The sequence below is a fragment of the Hyla sarda genome, chromosome 1, assembly GCF_029499605.1.
Source record: "Hyla sarda isolate aHylSar1 chromosome 1, aHylSar1.hap1, whole genome shotgun sequence".
Classification (NCBI taxonomy): Eukaryota; Metazoa; Chordata; class Amphibia; order Anura; family Hylidae; genus Hyla; species Hyla sarda.
The window spans coordinates 569,797,934-569,817,432 of record NC_079189.1 but is presented as its reverse complement, the minus strand read 5'-3'; the positions used below and the strand labels follow the sequence as shown (position 1 = coordinate 569,817,432).

Here is a 19,499-nt window from a genome sequence, read left to right as displayed (position 1 = left end):
GGAACTTTCTCACCCTAGTCTGTGTCCCCTGTCAGCTACAGTGAGGAGAACTCGCGCTGAGCAGCTAGAAAGAGAGTGAACAGGCCAGCCAATAGGAAGAGAGGGGTGTGCCTGAAGCAAGGCACTTACTAACTGACCCCTTCTAACTGAAAATCGCACCCACGGCGCTGATTGGAGGCTGCTTCATGCCTCTGAGAGCTCCTATTCCTGTGGGCGGAGCTATAGACTGCCTTAAAGAACTGTCATGGCGCCCGCTCCTTGTTCCGAGTCCACCTGACGGACGTTTATGCGCAAGGGGAAGAGAGCGGGCGGACAAAGCGCCGGCAGAGACTGCCGGTGAAAGAGAAAGTAAGCAGCGCCGCGGCTATCAGCCGCATATAAGTCGCTGCCGACAAAACGAAAGTAAACCGGCTCTGAGAGCGTCCGGCCCGATACAGTGCCGCGGCTGACAGCCGCATATAAGGCGCTGACATGGTAGCACAAGCACACACATATAAGTGAAGTGCACCAAGCACACACACACAAGTGTAGTGCCCCATAAAAAATGCCCCCTCAGGTGCCACTGCTCTTCCAGAATAAAGTACAGCCCTTGCATAGGCTAGCCCATAAAGTGTAGGTGGGCCAAAACAGGGGGTCTCCAGAGGTTGCGAGTCCGTACCTATGGAGAAAAAAGGGGGGAAAGTACTTACCTCAGTCAGAAGAACTTACCGAAAGGAGTCATCAGTGAAGTCTTCAGTCAGCTTTAGTTACCTGCATCACGCCTGGCTGCTATGCGCGAGAGAGGCGAGCAGGTAAATAGGGGGACCTGGACCCATGAGGTACCACTCAAGCGCTGACCGTTGGCGAAGGGGGGGGGGGGGTTTAACAGCGCATATACGCAATGTCTGTGCCCCCTCACTCGCAATGGGGAAACGGGGAACCGCAGTCCCTGAGTCCCCACCTGAAACAGAAGAGAAAAGGAATAAAAAACTAACACGTCCCTAACCAGGAAAACAAAAAAACAGAGGAACTTGTCTGGAGCAACCCAGACCATGTCCACCTCCTTAAGACACTAAGCTTAAACTGATTAGCTCAGAGCCTGGAGGCAGGTATATCCTGCTGGGAGGAGCCAACTGTTTTTGTTGCCATAGTGTCACATCTCCTAGACAGCAGCATACACCCACGGTCTGTGTCCCCCAATGGAGCCGATAGAGAAACTAATTTTTGCAATTGCACTCCTTATGGTACATAAAAAATATACCTGATGTACTTTGGTGTCTCCCTACTAGGTGTTTCCCTACTTGTCCAGAGCACATTTTCCCCCCAGGAGTCCAAAAATCAGGAAATGTTCAGGGATGTGTGTGCAGCCTTAGCCAATCATAGCTCATCTCACACTGAACTGCTCTGGGCTGTGTGTAGCAGAGTGAGTGAGGAAGTTCTCCCCTGTATGGCTTCAGATGAGGTCACGTCTGCTGGGTAACGTCCCTTCCCAGTCTGTGAATCTGACTGAGCAGAAAATATAGAGCAATATCAAGGTAGAAAACTAAAAAATAAAAATAAAGGCAGGGGGTGGTTTATTATGATGGGGGCAGTGAACTGGGAGGATTAGAACACTTAACAAGATCATGAGAACTACTCTTTAACTCAGAATTACCTAATAGGTTTAAGAGACTTTCCAATGACCACATGATGAACCCAGAATATTTGAATCTGGGACCTATCAGGTTTCATTGATTCTGAAATTCTTCTGTACATCTATAGAAATATACGTATACCCTATAGAAATTATTTTTCCATAGTCCCTGCTTCATTGTAGTACTAGATTTCTATGTAGAATACCTATGAACAGGGATGAGCCCAGCAGTGAATGATAAGTTGGTCTGATTTATAGGGGGGACACATAACCCTCCCAGTCGTGAAATTCTTCTATATATCTATATAAAATTTATACTAGAATAGGGAGGTTGTGGAAAAATAATTCATAAGGAATACACATTTATTTTCTGTATAAATATTTTTTCCAATGTGATCAGGGACGGTCCCAGCAGTAATTGATAAGCCGGACTTCTTTATAGGGACACCCGGTTGTAAAAATGTTCTGTAAATCAAAGCAGAGCCTATAAATACCCAAACCCCATTGACCTGGACTCTTGGCCCCTGTTCCTACGGCTGCAGCCTGCCTGACACATCCACAAAAATAAAGTCACAAGAGTGAAATGTATCCCGGCTCCTAGGAGATGGACACTCAATCCTGCAGCAGAGAGGAGGGTGAGGGACTCCATCCTGACTCAGCAGCTCCCATCTACTACACCGTACTAAGCTGAGTAGAGAAGTGTCAACCAGGGTGCCTCCAGCTGTTGCAAAACTACAACTCACAGCATGCCCGGACAGCTGGGAGTTATAGTGTTAAAAATAGGGATGCAATATTGATGTCCGGCATTAACCCCTCAGATGCCGTGATCATTACTGATCATGGCATCCGTCGCGGTTCCGGTGGCTGATCTGATTGGCCGCGGGAGATCAGATCAGCTAACATGGTGGCCGGAGGTCTCCTCACCTGCCATCATAGGGTCTTCTTTTCTGGCCTGCCATCGAGCAGACCAAAGAAGTAGATCACAGATAACGCTGATCAGTGCTATGCATATGCATAGCACTAATCTGTATCTGCAATCTAAAGATTGCAATATATAGTCTAGGACAGTGTTTCCCAACCAGGGTGTCTCCAGTGGTTGCAAAACTACAACTCCCAGCATGCCTGGACATGTCCGGGCCTGCTGGGAGTTGTAGTTTTGAAACCGCTGGAGGCACTCTGGTTGGGAAACACTGCTCTAGAACTATAAAAGTGTAAAAAAATTTTTTTTTTAATAAGTTACGTTTAAATAAAAGTGAATACGCCCCTCCCCCAATAAAATAAAATTCCCCTCTTCCTATAAAAAAAAAAATAAAAAAATAATAATAAAGTGTAAAATTTTTTAATAAATAATATTTGATATCACAGGGTGCGTAAATGTCTGGTTCCTAAAAACATTATGTTATTGATCCCATACGGTGAATGGCGTAAACAACAACAACAACAACAAAAAACAAAAACGAGTACTTCCAGGTGTGGGTCCTGTGCAAGAGGAGAAAGCGGTGTATGGAGGTAATCTCTCTAACCCCCCCCCCCCCCCCCTTTTTTTTTTTTTTTTTTTTTTTTTTTTTTAATACAAACAAAAGCTTTGTTCCAAAACACCACCAAACCTGTCTTCAGGTTGTGTGTGGTATTACAATTTGGCTTCATTTACTTCAATGGAGATAAGCTGCAATACTACACACAACCTGAGGACAATAGTGGCACCATTCCTGGATGAAAGCAGCTATGCTTTTCTAATCTTGGATACATCCCCCCAATTCACATAAGAGCCAGGTCAGCTAAAGCTATTGGTTTAAGGGGAACCAGCCATCTATCTTATGCCTATGGGGGTGTGCCAACTCTCTCTTGACAACATACGTTGAGAAGGAACAATCTGGCATGTTAAATGGACACAATGCCAAAAACATTTTATGTAAAAAGTAGATATTATATGTATTTATGTAATGTTCATTGGTTAAAGGTGAAGTCCTCCATACAGTGGTCCCTCAACATATGATATTAATTGGTTCCAGGAGAACCATCATATGTTGAAACCATCATATGTCGAGTACATATGTCTATGTAAAAATGGTAATTGGTTCTGGGGCCTCGGAACCATTGTATGTTGAATACATATCTCTATGGGAAACTGCTAATTGGTTCTGGGATGACCATTGTATGTGGAGTGTATGGGGAGTGTTTAACAAACCAGGGTGCCTCCAGCTGTTGCACAACTACAACTCCCAGCATGCATGTACAGCCATTGACTCTCTGGACTTGCTGGGAGTTATAGTTTTGCAACAGCTGGAGGCACACTGATAGGGAAACATTGATGTATGGGGTGTATAGTGTGTATATGTATTGTATGTGATGTGTGACATCGCATACAGTACTGTACAGTTCTTTAAATACCTTCAGGGGGGACAGAATTTCCTCCATTACGATCCTGCCGACTACAGCTCTATAGGAAAGGAAGGGGAGGGCAGCCAGCAGCTCATTGGATGCCTGCAGCAAGATGCTGCAGGCTATTGGCTATGGCTGCACTGGGGGGGCGGGGCTTACACGGGGCTCACAGTGGAAGCCTGCGTGAGTTAGCAGGATAGCATGTGAGTAACAGGAGGCAGAACGGGGCACACGGGGACATTAAACAACTATCTGTCAGTTGCTGAAGTTGTCAGTGCTGTCAGATAGCTGTTTGTACGATGGCCCCGACACACAGCACCATCATATGTCGATGCTGCCTTCAACATATGATGGGCTCTGAGAGGCCATCATATGTTGAAATGATCATATGTCGGGGCCATCATAAGTCGGGGGGTCACAGTACTTCTTACCACTAGGGGTCCCTCCACTGTCTTGTACCTACGGCTATTGCCTGTATGTCTTGGCCGGGACAAAATACAGAGAGTGTACTCTTTGCAGGCTTCCGGCATGTCATTCAGCCTGCTGTGTGAGGCAGGGGCGTGTCAGAGCCTCACCGCACAGAGCAGCCAGTTGTCAGCTCTGCGGAATGAGGGAGGAAGTTCCCACATGAGATGTGATCGGGGATAAGATGTCTGATCACGGGGGTCCCGCCGCTGGGGACCCCCTCGATCTCCCTGCTGCGTCCGGCATTCTTTTAGAGCGTAGGGTGCAGCGCCGGAGGCTTGTGATGTCACGGCCACGTCCCCTCAATGCAAGTCTATGGGAGGGGGCATCACGAGCCTCCGCCCCGCATTGGCGAATGTCTGGGGTGCTGCCGCTGGGGACCCCTGCGATCAGACATCTTACCCCCTATCCTTTGGAAAATGGAACAAGATGTCTAGGGGCAGAGTACCCCATTAAGTGTACCTCCAATGTTTGAGCACTTTTATGAATTATTATATGGCAGCACAGCACTTTAAAATTTGGCACCAGAGGACCTTCACTGAGCGCCTGTCCTCCCCAGTGCTTATAACTGCGCATTAGGAAACAGAGCTTCCTGCTTCACCTCCATAATCACAAATCTCCAGCAAGACACCCGATTCTTCAGGGTCTCATGCTGGAGGCGGGTGCTATGGAGGTGAAGCAGGAAGCTCTGTCTCCTAATGCAGCGGGAAGAACTCTGTGAGGGGATTCTGATGCCAAATTCAAAATTAATGAGATTAAGAGAAAAAAAAACAAAAAAAAAACACTATTGTGCCCAATAATCATTTTTATATTGGGGGTACACCTATACTTCACTTCCTGGTTTACTACCAGAGGGTTATGAAGAAGAAGAGAAAGAGGGAGTAGAACAACATAACAAAGAAAAGCAATAGAGCAGTAGCAGAATGGTGCGGGGCTCGGCCTGAAGCACTTACGTAGACTTTATAGTGATGCAGCGCTCTTGTTCGTCCTTGCGAGTGTCTGTGAATCGGGTTTCTCCTGCTCTGGAAGAGGCGATGATTCCAGCTTTGCACACCAAAGAGTCAGTCAGGGTGGACTTGCCATGGTCAACATGAGCTATGACAGACATGTTTCTGATGTTGGACTTCTTGTCCATGATCGCTCGGATCTGGTCTACGGTGAAGTTCACCTACGATGGAAACAAAAGACATAAGCTGAGGAACATTACAAAAGAAAAACCTAATGCACAGCTCCTGCAAAACCTAAGATCAAAAACATGGAGGGCACATGACACCGGGAAAACACTTTTTGGGGAAGGACCTCTGCACTTATCTATGTATTAGCAGAACCCTCTATGGGACATCCCTGCTGACTAGTTAGATTTTGCACTCCCAGATATATCTAGCAGCTACTTACCACATTCCCAGTACTGAACACGTGTAAAAGCTGAATGGAAAGGTTAAAAGGCGTACTCTGGAGGGAAAAAAAGGTTTAAAAAAGTAAAAATAATAAAATAAATAAATATACAGATTTGTAAATGACTTCTATATGAAAATCTTAATCCTTCCAGTACTTATCAGCTGCCGTATGCTCCAGAAGAAGTTGTAGAGCACTTTCCAGTCTGACCACTGTGCTCTCTGCTGACACCTCTGTCTGTGTCAGGAACTGTCCAGAGCAGGAACAAATCACCATAGCAAACCTCTCCTGCACTCGACAGTTCCTTACATGGACAGAGGTGGCAGTAGAGAGCACTGTGGTCAGATTGAAAAGAACTATACAACTTCCTTTGGGGTATACAGCAGCTGATAAGTACTGGAAGGATTAAGATTATTAAATAAAAATAATTTACAAGTCTGTATAGTTTTTTGGCACCAGTTGATTTGAAAACATAATTTTTTTCCTCAGGAGTACCCCTTTAACACAGAAAGAGTCAAGAGGTGACACATATGGAACCAACGATGCGAGTGTCTAGGACCAGTTCAACTCCAGAGATCCCCACATGGACCAGGCAGGATGTAAACCCCAAATAATACACTAGGGTAATTAAAGGGGTACTCCGCTGCTCAGCGTTTGAAACAAACTGTTCCAAACGCTGGAGTCGGGAGCTCGGGACGGCATAGCCCCGCCCCCTCATGGTGTCACACCCCCTCCAATAGACTTGCATTGAGGGGGCGGGGTGTGACATCATGAGGGGGCGAGGCTATGTATTTTTATTTACTACTACTTGTAAGACCATTGGGTTAAGTGCAATGTATGGTGATCTATTCAACAAGAAAACAAAGAAATATCCAGCCCAGCAGCTCGGGATGATCTTTTTATTAGAAGCTACATGGAATCACAGGTTAACACATGGAAGTGACGCGTTTCAGCCAATCACATCGGCCTTACTCAACTTCTGTGTGTAAACCTGTGATTCCATGCAGCTTCTAATAAAAGGATATATGGGTAGAAATCAGACAGCACTCACGATTAATGCAATCCATTTTATTCCATATTTCAGGTCTTTGGATGCAGGTAATGGCCAACGGGCTGTTTCACGTTATGACAAGCTTTTTTGGAAAAATCCAAAAAGAAAAGCATTTCCTCTGTAGTATACAGCAGCTGATAAGTTCTGGTAGGATTAAGATTTTTTTAATAGAAGTAATTTACAAATCTGTAACTTTCTGGCACCAGTTGATTTAAAAAAATAAAAATAAAAAAAGCTTTCCACCAGAGTACCCCTTTAAGCTGCAGATTGGAGATGGAAGAGCAGGGCCCCTGTGATCAGCATAAGTATCCTAGTCACCATGTGCCTCCTGCCTGTATACTCTAGTTCAGTGTTTCCCAACCATTGTGACTCCAAACTACAACTCCCAGCATGCCCAGACAGTGGGAGTTGTAGAAGAGCTGGAGGCATGCCGGTTGGGAAACCCTTAGCAGTACAGGAGAGAATTACACTATAACCTTATCACAGCAATAGAGATAAGATCAGATGCAGCATCACAGCTCCAGGGGATACAGTCTGCATCTGGGTACAGAGACTGTGGTGCCTCCCCCCGCCACACAACCCACACTGCAGCTGCTTCTGAGAACAGTAAGGTCACACAGACAGGCTGTGCCCGCTTTATTCCAGTATCAAGGGATATAGAGATCAGGACACCGCACCCCTCTATTCCAGTGCCTGGGGGTGCATACAGCGCCGCACCCCTCTATTCCAGTGCCTGGGGGTGCATACAGCGCCTCACCCCTCTATTCCAGTGCCTGGGGGTGCATACAGCGCCGCACCCCTCTATTCCAGTGTCAGGGGGTGCATACAGCGCTGCACCCCTCTATTCCAGTGCCTGGGGGTGTATACAGCGCTGCGCCCCTCTATCCCAGTGTCAGGGGGTGTATACAGCGCTGCACCCCTCTATTCCAGTGCCTGGGGGTGCATACAGCGCCGCACCCCTCTATTCCAGTGCCTGGGGGTGCATACAGCGCCGCACCCCTCTATTCCAGTGCCTGGGGGTGCATACAGCACCGCACCCCTCTATTCCAGTGCCTGGGGTGCATACATAGCCGCACCCCTCTATTCCAGTGCCTGGGGGTGTATACAGCGCCGCACCCCTCTATTCCAGTGCCTGGGGGTGTATACAGCGCCGCACCCCTCTATTCCAGTGCCTGGGGGTGTATACAGCGCCGCACCCCTCTATTCCAGTGCCTGGGGGTGTATACAGCGCCGCACCCCTCTATTCCAGTGCCTGGGGGTGTATACAGCGCCGCACCCCTCTATTCCAGTGCCTGGGGGTGTATACAGCGCCACACCCCTCTATTCCAGTGCCTGGGGGTGTATACAGCGCCGCACCCCTCTATTCCAGTGCCTGGGGGTGTATACAGCGCCGCACCCCTCTATTCCAGTGTCAGGGGGTGTATACAGCGCCGCACCCCTCTATTCCAGTGTAAGGGAGTGTATACAGCATCGCACCCCTCTATTCCAGTGTCAGGGGGTGTATACAGCGCCGCACCCCCCTATTCCAGTGTCAGGGGGTGTATACAGCGCCGCACCCCCCTATTCCAGTGTCAGGGGTGTATACAGCGCAGCACCCCTCTATTCCAGTGTCAGGGGTGTATACAGCGCAGCACCCCTCTATTCCAGTGTCAGGGGTGTATACAGCGCTGCACCCCTCTATTCCAGTGTCAGGGGGTGTATACAGCGCTGCACCCCTCTATCCCAGTGTCAGGGGGTGTATACAGCGCTGCACCCCTCTATTCCAGTGTCAGGGGGTGTATACAGCGCTGCACCCCTCTATTCCAGTGTCAGGGGGTGTATACAGCACTGCACCCCTCTATTCCAGTGTCAGGGGGTGTACACAGCACCGCACCCCTCAATTCCAATGTCAGGGGGTGTACACAGCACCGCACCCCTCAATTCCAATGTCAGGGGGCGTACACAGCGCCGCACCCCTCTATTCCAGTGTCAGGGGGTGTATACAGCGCTGCACCGCTCTATTCCAGTGTCAGGGGGTGTATACAGCGCCGCACCCCTCTATTCCAGTGTCGGGGGTATATACAGCGCCGCACCCCTCTATCCCAGTGTCTGGGGGTGTATACAGCGCTGCACCCCTCTATTCCAGTGTCAGGGGGTGTATACAGCGCTGCACCCCTCTATTCCAGTGTCAGGGGGTGTATATAGCGCTGCACCCCTCTATCCCAGTGTCAGGGGGTGTATACAGCGCTGCATCCCTCTATTCCAGTGTCAGGGGGTGTATACAGCACTGCACCCCTCTATCCCAGTGTCAGGGGGTGTATACAGCACTGCACCCCTCTATTCCAGTGTCTGGGGGTGTATATAGCGCTGCACCCCTCTATCCCAGTGTCAGGGGGTGTACACAGCACTGCACCCCTCTATCCCAGTGTCAGGGGGTGTACACAGCACTGCACCCCTCTATCCCAGTGTCAGGGGGTGTACACAGCACTGCACCCCTCTATCCCAGTGTCAGGGGGTGTACACAGCACTGCACCCCTCTATCCCAGTGTCAGGGGGTGTACACAGCACTGCACCCCTCTATCCCAGTGTCTGGGGGTGTATACAGCACTGCACCCCTCTATTCCAGTGTCTGGGGGTGTATACAGCACTGCACCCCTCTATTCCAGTGTCTGGGGGTGTATACAGCACTGCACCCCTCTATTCCAGTGTCTGGGGGTGTATACAGCACTGCACCCCTCTATTCCAGTGTCTGGGGGTGTATACAGCACTGCACCCCTCTATTCCAGTGTCTGGGGGTGTATACAGCGCTGCACCCCTCTATTCCAGTGTCAGGGGGTGTATACAGCGCCGCACCCCTCTATTCCAGTGTCAGGGGGTGTATACAGCGCTGCACCCCTCTATTCCAGTGTCAGGGGGTGTATACAGCGCTGCACCCCTCTATTCCAGTGTCAGGGGGTGTATACAGCGCCGTACCCCTCTATTCCAGTGTCAGGGGGTGTATACAGCGCTGCACCCCTCTATTCCAGTGTCAGGGGGTGTATACAGCGCTGCACCCCTCTATTCCAGTGTCAGGGGGTGTATATAGCACTGCACCCCTCTATCCCAGTGTCAGGGGGTGTATACAGCGCTGCACTCCTCTATTCCAGTGTCAGGGGGTGTATACAGCGCTGCACCCCTCTATTCCAGTGTCTGGGGGTGTATATAGCGCTGCACCCCTCTATCCCAGTGTCAGGGGGTGTATACAGCGCTGCACCCCTCTATTCCAGTGTCAGGGGGTGTATACAGCGCCGCACCCCTCTATTCCAGTGTCTGGGGGTGTATATAGCGCTGCACCCCTCTATCCCAGTGTCAGGGGGTGTATACAGCGCTGCACCCCTCTATTCCAGTGTCAGGGGGTGTATACAGCACTGCACCCCTCTATCCCAGTGTCAGGGGGTGTATACAGCACTGCACCCCTCTATTCCAGTGTCTGGGGGTGTATATAGCGCTGCACCCCTCTATCCCAGTGTCAGGGGGTGTATACAGCGCTGCACCCCTCTATCCCAGTGTCAGGGGGTGTATACAGCACTGCACCCCTCTATCCCAGTGTCAGGGGGTGTATACAGCACTGCACCCCTCTATCCCAGTGTCAGGGGGTGTATACAGCACTGCACCCCTCTATCCCAGTGTCAGGGGGTGTATACAGCACTGCACCCCTCTATTCCAGTGTCAGGGGGTGTATACAGCGCTGCACCCCTCTATTCCAGTGTCAGGGGGTGTATACAGCGCCGCACCCCTCTATTCCAGTGTCAGGGGGTGTGTACAGCGCTGCACCCCTCTATTCCAGTGTCAGGGGGTGTATACAGCGCCGCACCCCTCTATTCCAGTGTCAGGGGGTGTGTACAGCGCTGCACCCCTCTATCCCAGTTCAGTCACTGCGGTGCTGACAGACATGACAAGTGATCCCAGAATAAGATGGCCGCATGAGACATCAGAGCCCCGTCCCATCCCCGCACCCCCCTCTCCATCCCGGTGAATCTGCGCCTCTCTGACAGCCCGGGGGCCCTCATCGTCCGGCCGGGAGGACTCACCATGGTGGCGAATGTCTCCGGATTCCCCGGGCACAGCGAGTAGGGAGCCGCCTCACAGCTGGAGGACTCGGGAAGAAGGAGGAGAAGGCGGCCCGATGACGTCAGTCACAGGCGGAACCGCGGTGGCTGCTGGATGAAACGGGGCGGGCTGGAGCTGCCAAACTCTGTAACCATGGAAACAGACGCAGGCCTCAGCTGCAGAGGGGCGCTGAGCATGCGCGGTCAGGGCAGAATGGCGCATGATGGATGCAGTGATGTGTGCAGAATAGCTCCATAGCCAGAGAAAAGCGGTGAATAAATGGAGTAATGCTTAGTGTATATCCTATGTATATATATATATATATATATATATATATATATATATGTGTGTGTGTGTGTGTGGGAGTCAGGAGGTCCCCATTCTTAAAAAGATGGATCAGACATGTTGGATTTTAACAGTGTTATTTTCAGAGAGATATGCTACCAGCAGAGGAGTCAGGCAGCAGCTTACCCCGCCTCTGTGGCATCACTCTGCACTCAGACAGTTTTTGGCCTATTATGCTGTGGATTGTGATTGAGTCAAGGACACAGGTTAATCTATTTTTACACATTGGTACTGTTGCATTTTTCAATAAATATTGTCAGATATTAGCTCTGTAGAGCCAGGTGAACAGCGGCAGACAGCACAAAACTAACAGCTAAGCTGGGCTTCTGTCTTTATTTTTCAGTAGCATAACAAATACAACCAAAAACACTAAATAAATCAAGCTATACAGAAATTGTCCCTCTTTATAAAGGTGGCTTGCTACCAGCCACAAAACACAACAGTCAGCAAATGTGTCACACTGGTTAGAATGTCCCCTTTTGAGGCAGTAAACCTTAAACAGCCTTCCCTACAGATTGACTCTGTGACAGGCTGTCTTCAGCACCTGTGCTGATCTGGGCTTGTCTGAAATGTCAAAAATCAATGATGGATAAAATTTATAAAGTTAAAATACTAATTAAAGTAGTACAGTAGAAAATATAACTGTCCAGCAAAAATCATGCTCTTAGATAGGAGAGATAGATAAATAAATACATATGAGATAGATAGACGGTACCGGGACACAACACTTGCATTGCTTCTCTCTCTTAAAGGTAAAACACACATAAATAACAAATTTCACAGTGTACATTAGAAATATACCTAACATTTGGTAAAGTGCTCAAATATAGTAACTAGAACAGACAGTCTATTAGTGGGCCCAACACCTATGCCGCAGGTCTGCCAGAGGAGATCTACAGCCCACAGGACAGCCTTTGGTGCTGGGACACCACAGTGGGCTTCAGCAGACAACACCATCCCATTCCCAGAAAGCACTCAATACTGATGAGCAGGGGGTCACATGACAGCTAAAAACAAGGGGAACACAAATAATACAGAATGGGGGTAACAGGCACTTAAGAAGTATAAGAGGTAACGCCCCAAATGGCATGATGCAGGACTTTATTGCAGACGAAAAACAGCTTATATTTCCTTTAATGGCATGTCATGCTCCATGGTGGCATAAAACACTAGGTGGCACTATAAACTTGGCAGTTGCATTGTATAAACTTGGCAACACAGTTGGATGTCCCAGCACCAAAGGCTGTCCTGTGGCTTCGGACTTCCTCAGACAAACCTGCGCACAGGTTGTGGGCCCACTGAAAAACTTGTTTTTTATGTCCCAGCAATTTGCTAAGAGTTAAACTTTTTTATACTCATTCTAATATTTTTAGATGTGTTGTTTAAATGTGTTATTGCACCTTTAAGAGATGAGCAGTGCACCCCATTTGACCCTGCCTAGCAATGGGAAGCCCTAAATTCTAGCACATATAGTGTAGTGGGGAGGGGGGGGGGGGGGTACGGGGGGAGTTGCCCCAGTCTAAGTCTAAGTTCAGTTGTTTCTGAGCATCAGTGTGGTTATGGTCTGTTGTGTGTGGAGATGAAAGGCCCAGATCAAATCTACTTTATCCTTTCTGCAAGGATCACCCGCAAGGTGGAAGTTCATGCCCTGGCGGAGGAAGCTACAAGACCTTGACAGAACCCTAACTACCAGGATCAATCTTCAAGTCTCTCAAGTCAGTATCAATTTATTGGGTGAAAGCACCACAAGTCCCAGCAGGGCAACAGGGCTTCCAAGGGGTTACACTGCATCCTCTCCCTCTGCACCATACTGTTTGTGTAATACCATCTGTACCCAGCTCAGTAAAGACAGTTATCTGTAACCTGACGTCCATGTGTTCCTTTACTCACTGTGTCTGGCCCAGGAGAAGCTGTCTCCAACCTCGGACCATGTATAGGATAACAGTACCCTGGCGTTACAAAGTAAACAGGTATTTCCGAGCACCCTTTGGCCACCACAGTTACCTTAGTTTTTTTTTTTTGCCATAAATAAGTCCACCATGGATGGGTTGTTATTATTGGCTTTTGAACAGTCCTACTATAGGTACCAGCAGTCTTTAAACTGTGGACCTCCAGACCTCCATAATCTACAATTCCTAATTTGTCACAGCACAGAACAATGTAATTCAAAGGTCAGAAATAAAATTTCACAGCACTTAATAACCATAATATAGTTAAAACCACTTGTGGTGAGCCACGGGGTGTGAAGGGGAGGTGTATGGGGCAGATGTTGTAGCCCAAGGGCAGATGGTATTAACCCCTATATGTTCGTGTCGCCAGGACATGATTTTCCTAAGTAATCACCCGAAGGTAGCTCCCCTATCCCTAGATTAGGCAGGGTAATAATAGTCTAAGACCAGGTTAGGGTTAACGGTAGAGTCCATGAAATGAATAAAGGGTTAAACCCTTTAAAAGTGTGTTTAGACAAGGAGGCTCCACTCCATCTCCAATAGCAACCAGTAGTAAGTATAAATCACACTTGACAATTGAATAGATTTTCTTAATGCTTTTTCTTTAGTATTCAAGTATTCATGGTAAAAAAAAATCGATCTGCAGACCACCAATTTACTATTCAGCAAAAAATTCTTAAAGTTTATCACCCAGAGTGCTCACTAGATACGCCCAACAGTCCTAGTTCAGCTGGCCGGATAAATTTCACCCTTTCTCGGGCATCCTGGAGGCTGATCTTCCTTCCTCTCACGAAGGGGTAGACAGGTGACTTGCCGGACACTTCCGACGTTTTGGAGGACACACCCCCTTTCTCAAGTGACCCTATCGGGCACCCACCACCGTTTACATAGTAAATGACATCTCACGGGAACTCAATTCTGTAACGAGAGATTTCATGTTAAAATAGAAGCATACAACTCTTCATAATTAAAAACAATATAATTTACAGCAGCAATACGATGTTACCCTTTCCAGAATATCAAACGAAAATTATTAACTTTTTTCTACAATATCAAAGAACTTCTTATGTAGAAATTACTTTATAGGAATACCGAAAAGTTACAAATTTCATTGAACCCAGGGCTCAATGAATTCAATGTTTCAATCCAAAAGACTTCTCTTTGTAATAACTTTCTTTTTATATTTTCTTCTGAGCTCCCTTCCAATTCTTCAAGCACCATCCAATGTAATTTGCTGGCTTGGTGTCCATTTTCGAAATTTTTTTTGGCTACCCCTGTTTCACCAAATCTGTTCATTATTTCTGTGTGACTCTGAGGCATTGAAATTTTTTTATTCAGGATTGCGCAACAATGTTCGCTAATCCGGTACTTTACATCTCTCATTGGTTGGGCTACATACACTCGGCCACATGGGCACTTGAGCATGTAGACAACATGTTAAAAATTGCAATTTGTACTACCCCCTGAAGGGAATTTTTGTACCCCTCAGCGGGTGAGAAGCGCATTCCGTCTTGATAAAACTATTGCAGTTCTGACACCCCAAACACGGAAAGGTCCCTTTCTTCTCGGTATTGAAAAATGATCGTTTCGATTTTTTTCTTACTTTTAATATCAGCATGAACCAAAAAATTAGATAGTGATTTTCCTTTTTTATAAATAGGCCAGCTCGCAATAACCCCCAATAATTATTCACAGTTTTTTTTTTAATTAATTGGGCATGACAATCATAAGTAGATATAAGAGAAAGATTCTCTTCTCTTTTTTTTATTACTATTTCTCTCCTTTTTTGTCTCAATTTTTCTCTTGGAATTTTTTGTACTTCATCTCCTACTATCCTTAAAACCTCTTCCTCATACCCTCGTTCCACAAATTTTTTAATTAACTTTTCTTTATTTTTGATATAATCATCCTCTTTACTACAAATTCTCCTAGCTCTTATAAACTGCCCTCTGGGTATCCCCTTGCATGTTTTAGGGGCATGTTGACTATGTCTTAATAATACTTTGTTCCTGTCGGCCTCTTTCTTATACAAAGTAGATTCCAATTTTGTCCCATTTTTACATACCTCTACATCCAAATAATGGATCTGCTGGAGATGCGCCTCTAACGTAAATTCGATCAGTGGATGACATTTATTAAGTATCCACATAACAAATCCATTTTTTAACATAAATGCTTAATGAAAATGAATGCCCAAATAATTCTTCAAATTTAGACATAAAAATGCTGGCGACACTAGGAGCGACCGGGGACCCCATCGAAGTCCCCTGTACCCGTAAATAAAAATCATCTCCAAACCTAAAATAATTTTTATGAAGCACCAACTCCAGCAGATCCATTATAAACCCTATCTTAGAATTACAAAATGTAGGGTCTTTAATCAATTCCTCTCTCACTGCAATTAGACCTTCGTGGGTAGGGATGTTTTTTATAAAGGCTTTTAATGTCCAATGTACATAATAGTGTTTCATCAGTTACTTCTATATTTTCAATGTGATTTAAAAATCATTAGTGTCACTTAAACAGTTCTTCAATTTTCTCACAATTTTTTGTAAGAAACTATCTACATATACTGCCAAAAAGTAAAGGATGGAGTCGAAGGTTCATAAGGACATGGAGATACCTCCGGGACGCAGTATTGTCTCGGGGGTCTCTCCATGTCCTTATGAACCTTTGGGAGCAAATATAGAATAGGTGTCCTGGGATGGTTAATTAAGGCTTTCTGGGTCATAGCATCTATCATTCCATTATTTAATGCTTCTTCTATCAGTATACAGATCTCCTTAGTAAATACATTAGTGGGATCTCCCTTTAATTTTTTATACACATTTTCATCTCCAAGCTGTTTTTCGGCTTCTAGTAGATATAACTCTTTAACCCACAGGATTGTGCCCCCACCCCCCTTATCAGCCTTTTTTTTACAACCACTCTATCATTTTTAATTCTGTTAATGCACACCTTTCTTGAAACGTAAGATTTTTGACAGTTTTTTTAATTATTTTTTATTATACTTTTCCCATTGTTCACACTGTCACGATGCCGGCTGGCAGGAGGTGGATCCTCTGTGCCAGAGAGGGATGGCGAGGGCCGTGCTAGTGGACCGGTTCTAAGACACTACTGGTTTTCACCAGAGCCCGCCGCAAAGCGGGATGGTCTTGCTGCGGCGGTAGTGACCAGGTCGTATCCACTAGCAACGGCTTACCTCTCTGGCTGCTGAAGATGCTGAAGATAGGCGCGGTACAATGGAGTAGGCAGAAGCAAGGTCGGACGTAGCAGAAGGTCGGGGGCAGGCGGCAAGGATCGTAGTCAGGGGCAACGGCAGGAGGTCAGGAACAAGGACTAGGAACAGACTAGGGAATGCTTTCACTAGGCACAAGTGCAACAAGATCCGGCAAGGGAGTGCAGGGGAAGTGAGGTAATATAGGGAAGTGCACAGGTGATTACCAATTAAGCTAATTGGGAAGATTGGGCCAGGCACCATCATTGGTGCACTGGCCCTTTAAATCGCAGAGACCCGGCGCGCGCGCGCCCTAGGGAGCGGGGCCGCGCGCGCCGGGACAGGACCGAGGGAGAGCGAGTCAGGTACGGGGACCGGGGTGCGCATCGCGAGCGGGCGCTACCCGCATCGCGAATCGCACCCCGGCTGAAGGCGGGACCGCAGCGCACCCGGTCAGTGGATCTGACCGGGGCGCTGCAACAACGAAGATGAGGCGAGCGCTCCGGGGAGGAACGGGGACCCGGAGCGCTCGGCGTAACAGTACCCCCCCCCTTGGGTCTCCCCCTCTTCTTGGGGCCAAAGAACCTGAAAAAAAACTCAATTTTTCCGTGAAGAGGTCCGATGCAAATTAGGAGGGGTTCAGTGTGGAAACGTACAAGACAGTCCAATCTTTTATTGTAAAAACAATAGATGTAGAGGGGTCTGGCGAGACTGGTCACAGGAACGTAGAACCTGTTGATGAGAGAGGCCAAAAAAAATTTTCCTGCAGATCCGGAATCCAAGAAGAGCATAGTAGAGAAGGAGAAGGTAGAGGCAGATATCCGCACAGGCACAGTAAGGCGTGGAGAAGCAGAGTTGACATCAAGAACTGTGTCACCTTCGTGCGGAGTCAGCGTGCGTCTTTCCAGGCGGGGAGGACGGATAGGACAATCCTTCAGGAAGTGTTCGGTACCGGCATAGTACAGGCAAAGATTCTCCATGCGGCGTCGTGTCCTCTCTTGAGGTGTCAAGCAAGACCGGTCAACATGCATAGCCTCCGCGGCGGGAAGCACAGGAACAGATTGCAGAGGACCAGAGGAGAGAGGAGCCGGAGAGAAAAAACGCTTCGTGCGAACAAAGTCCATATCCAGGCGGAGCTCCAGACGCCATCCGGAAGAACGCATGTCAATGCGAGTGGCTAGATGAATGAGTTCATGTAGGTCAGCAGGAGTCTCTCGTGCGGCCAGAACATCTTTAATGTTGCTGGATAGGCCTTTTTTAAAGGTCGCGCAGAGAGTCTCACTATTCCAGGACAATTCGTAAGCAAGAGCACGGAACTGAATGGCGTACTCGCCAACGGAAGAAACACCCTGGGCCAGGTTCAGCAGGGCAATCTCGGCTGAAGAAGCTCGGGCAGGTTCCTCAAAGACACTTCGAATTTCCGAGAAGAAGGAGTGTACAGAGGCAGTGACGGGGTCATTGCGGTCCCAGAGCGGTGCGGCCCATGACAGGGCTTTTCCAGACAGAAGGCAGAACACGAAAGCCACCTTAGACCTTTCAGTAGGAAACTGGTCCGACATCATCTCCAAGTGCTGGGAACATTGCGAAAGAAAGCCATGGCAATACTTAGAGTCCCCATTAAATTTGTCCGGCAAGGACAGGCGGAGGCTAGGAGTGGCCACTCGCTGCGGAAGGGGTGCAGGAGCTGGCGGAGGAGATGATTGCTGAAGAAGTTGCGAATGTTGGCGCACTTCCGACAGCTGGTGGGTTAGAAGGGCGACCTGTCGGGCGATATCAGAGGCAACTGGCAGGGGATGTTGGTGCAAAATGGTGGACACTTCCGACAGCTGGTGGGTTAGATGGGCGATCTGTCGGGCGATATCAGAGACAACTGGCAGGGGAACCTCAGCGGGATCCATGGCCGGATCTACTGTCACGATGCCGGCTGGCAGGAGGTGGATCCTCTGTGCCAGAGAGGGATGGCGAGGGCCGTGCTAGTGGACCGGTTCTAAGACACTACTGGTTTTCACCAGAGCCCGCCGCAAAGCGGGATGGTCTTGCTGCGGCGGTAGTGACCAGGTCGTATCCACTAGCAACGGCTTACCTCTCTGGCTGCTGAAGATGCTGAAGATAGGCGCGGTACAATGGAGTAGGCAGAAGCAAGGTCGGACGTAGCAGAAGGTCGGGGGCAGGCGGCAAGGATCGTAGTCAGGGGCAACGGCAGGAGGTCAGGAACAAGGACTAGGAACAGACTAGGGAATGCTTTCACTAGGCACAAGTGCAACAAGATCCGGCAAGGGAGTGCAGGGGAAGTGAGGTAATATAGGGAAGTGCACAGGTGATTACCAATTAAGCTAATTGGGAAGATTGGGCCAGGCACCATCATTGGTGCACTGGCCCTTTAAATCGCAGAGACCCGGCGCGCGCGCGCCCTAGGGAGCGGGGCCGCGCGCGCCGGGACAGGACCGAGGGAGAGCGAGTCAGGTACGGGGACCGGGGTGCGCATCGCGAGCGGGCGCTACCCGCATCGCGAATCGCACCCCGGCTGAAGGCGGGACCGCAGCGCACCCGGTCAGTGGATCTGACCGGGGCGCTGCAACAACGAAGATGAGGCGAGCGCTCCGGGGAGGAACGGGGACCCGGAGCGCTCGGCGTAACACACACACATCGTTCACCACCACCTTCTGAAAACTTTCTAGAAGAGGGTTGTGAACAACGGGATCAAACAGACTGTTTTTTAAATTTTTAGTTTATCTGGAATCTCACTCATGCTACGCTCTCCAGTACTAGACTTTGATCTTTTGATTAAAAAACATTTTTAGCCACAATGATCTACAGAATTTGAAGAAGTCCACTTTAAATTCAAATTTGTCCATTTCAAAGGTTGGTACAAAACCTAAGCAAAATGAAAGAGGAAATCCGGCTCCCAGAACTGGATAAAAGTAGTAGCTTTATTGAATCATATTAAAATCCAAAAAAAAATAAAAATATGGGATGGCTAAACGAACAAACGAATTGCACCAACGCGTTTCGACT

General features: G+C 48.1%; 1 protein-coding gene across 1 annotated transcript in view; it reads right to left on the bottom strand.

Annotated features, from left to right (window-relative positions):
* LOC130293973 (elongation factor 2-like) overlaps positions 1 to 11,102 on the bottom strand; it is a 45,300-nt gene extending 34,198 nt beyond the window's left edge. Inside the window, exons 1-2 of the mRNA XM_056543315.1 lie at positions 10,955 to 11,102; positions 5,413 to 5,627 (exon numbers count right to left, since the gene is read on the bottom strand). Of these exons, the coding sequence (XP_056399290.1) occupies positions 5,413 to 5,627; positions 10,955 to 10,957 (218 nt within the window). The 5' untranslated portion in view covers positions 10,958 to 11,102. The remainder of the gene's footprint in view (positions 1 to 5,412; positions 5,628 to 10,954) is intronic.
* Positions 11,103 to 19,499: the final 8,397 nt, after the last annotated feature.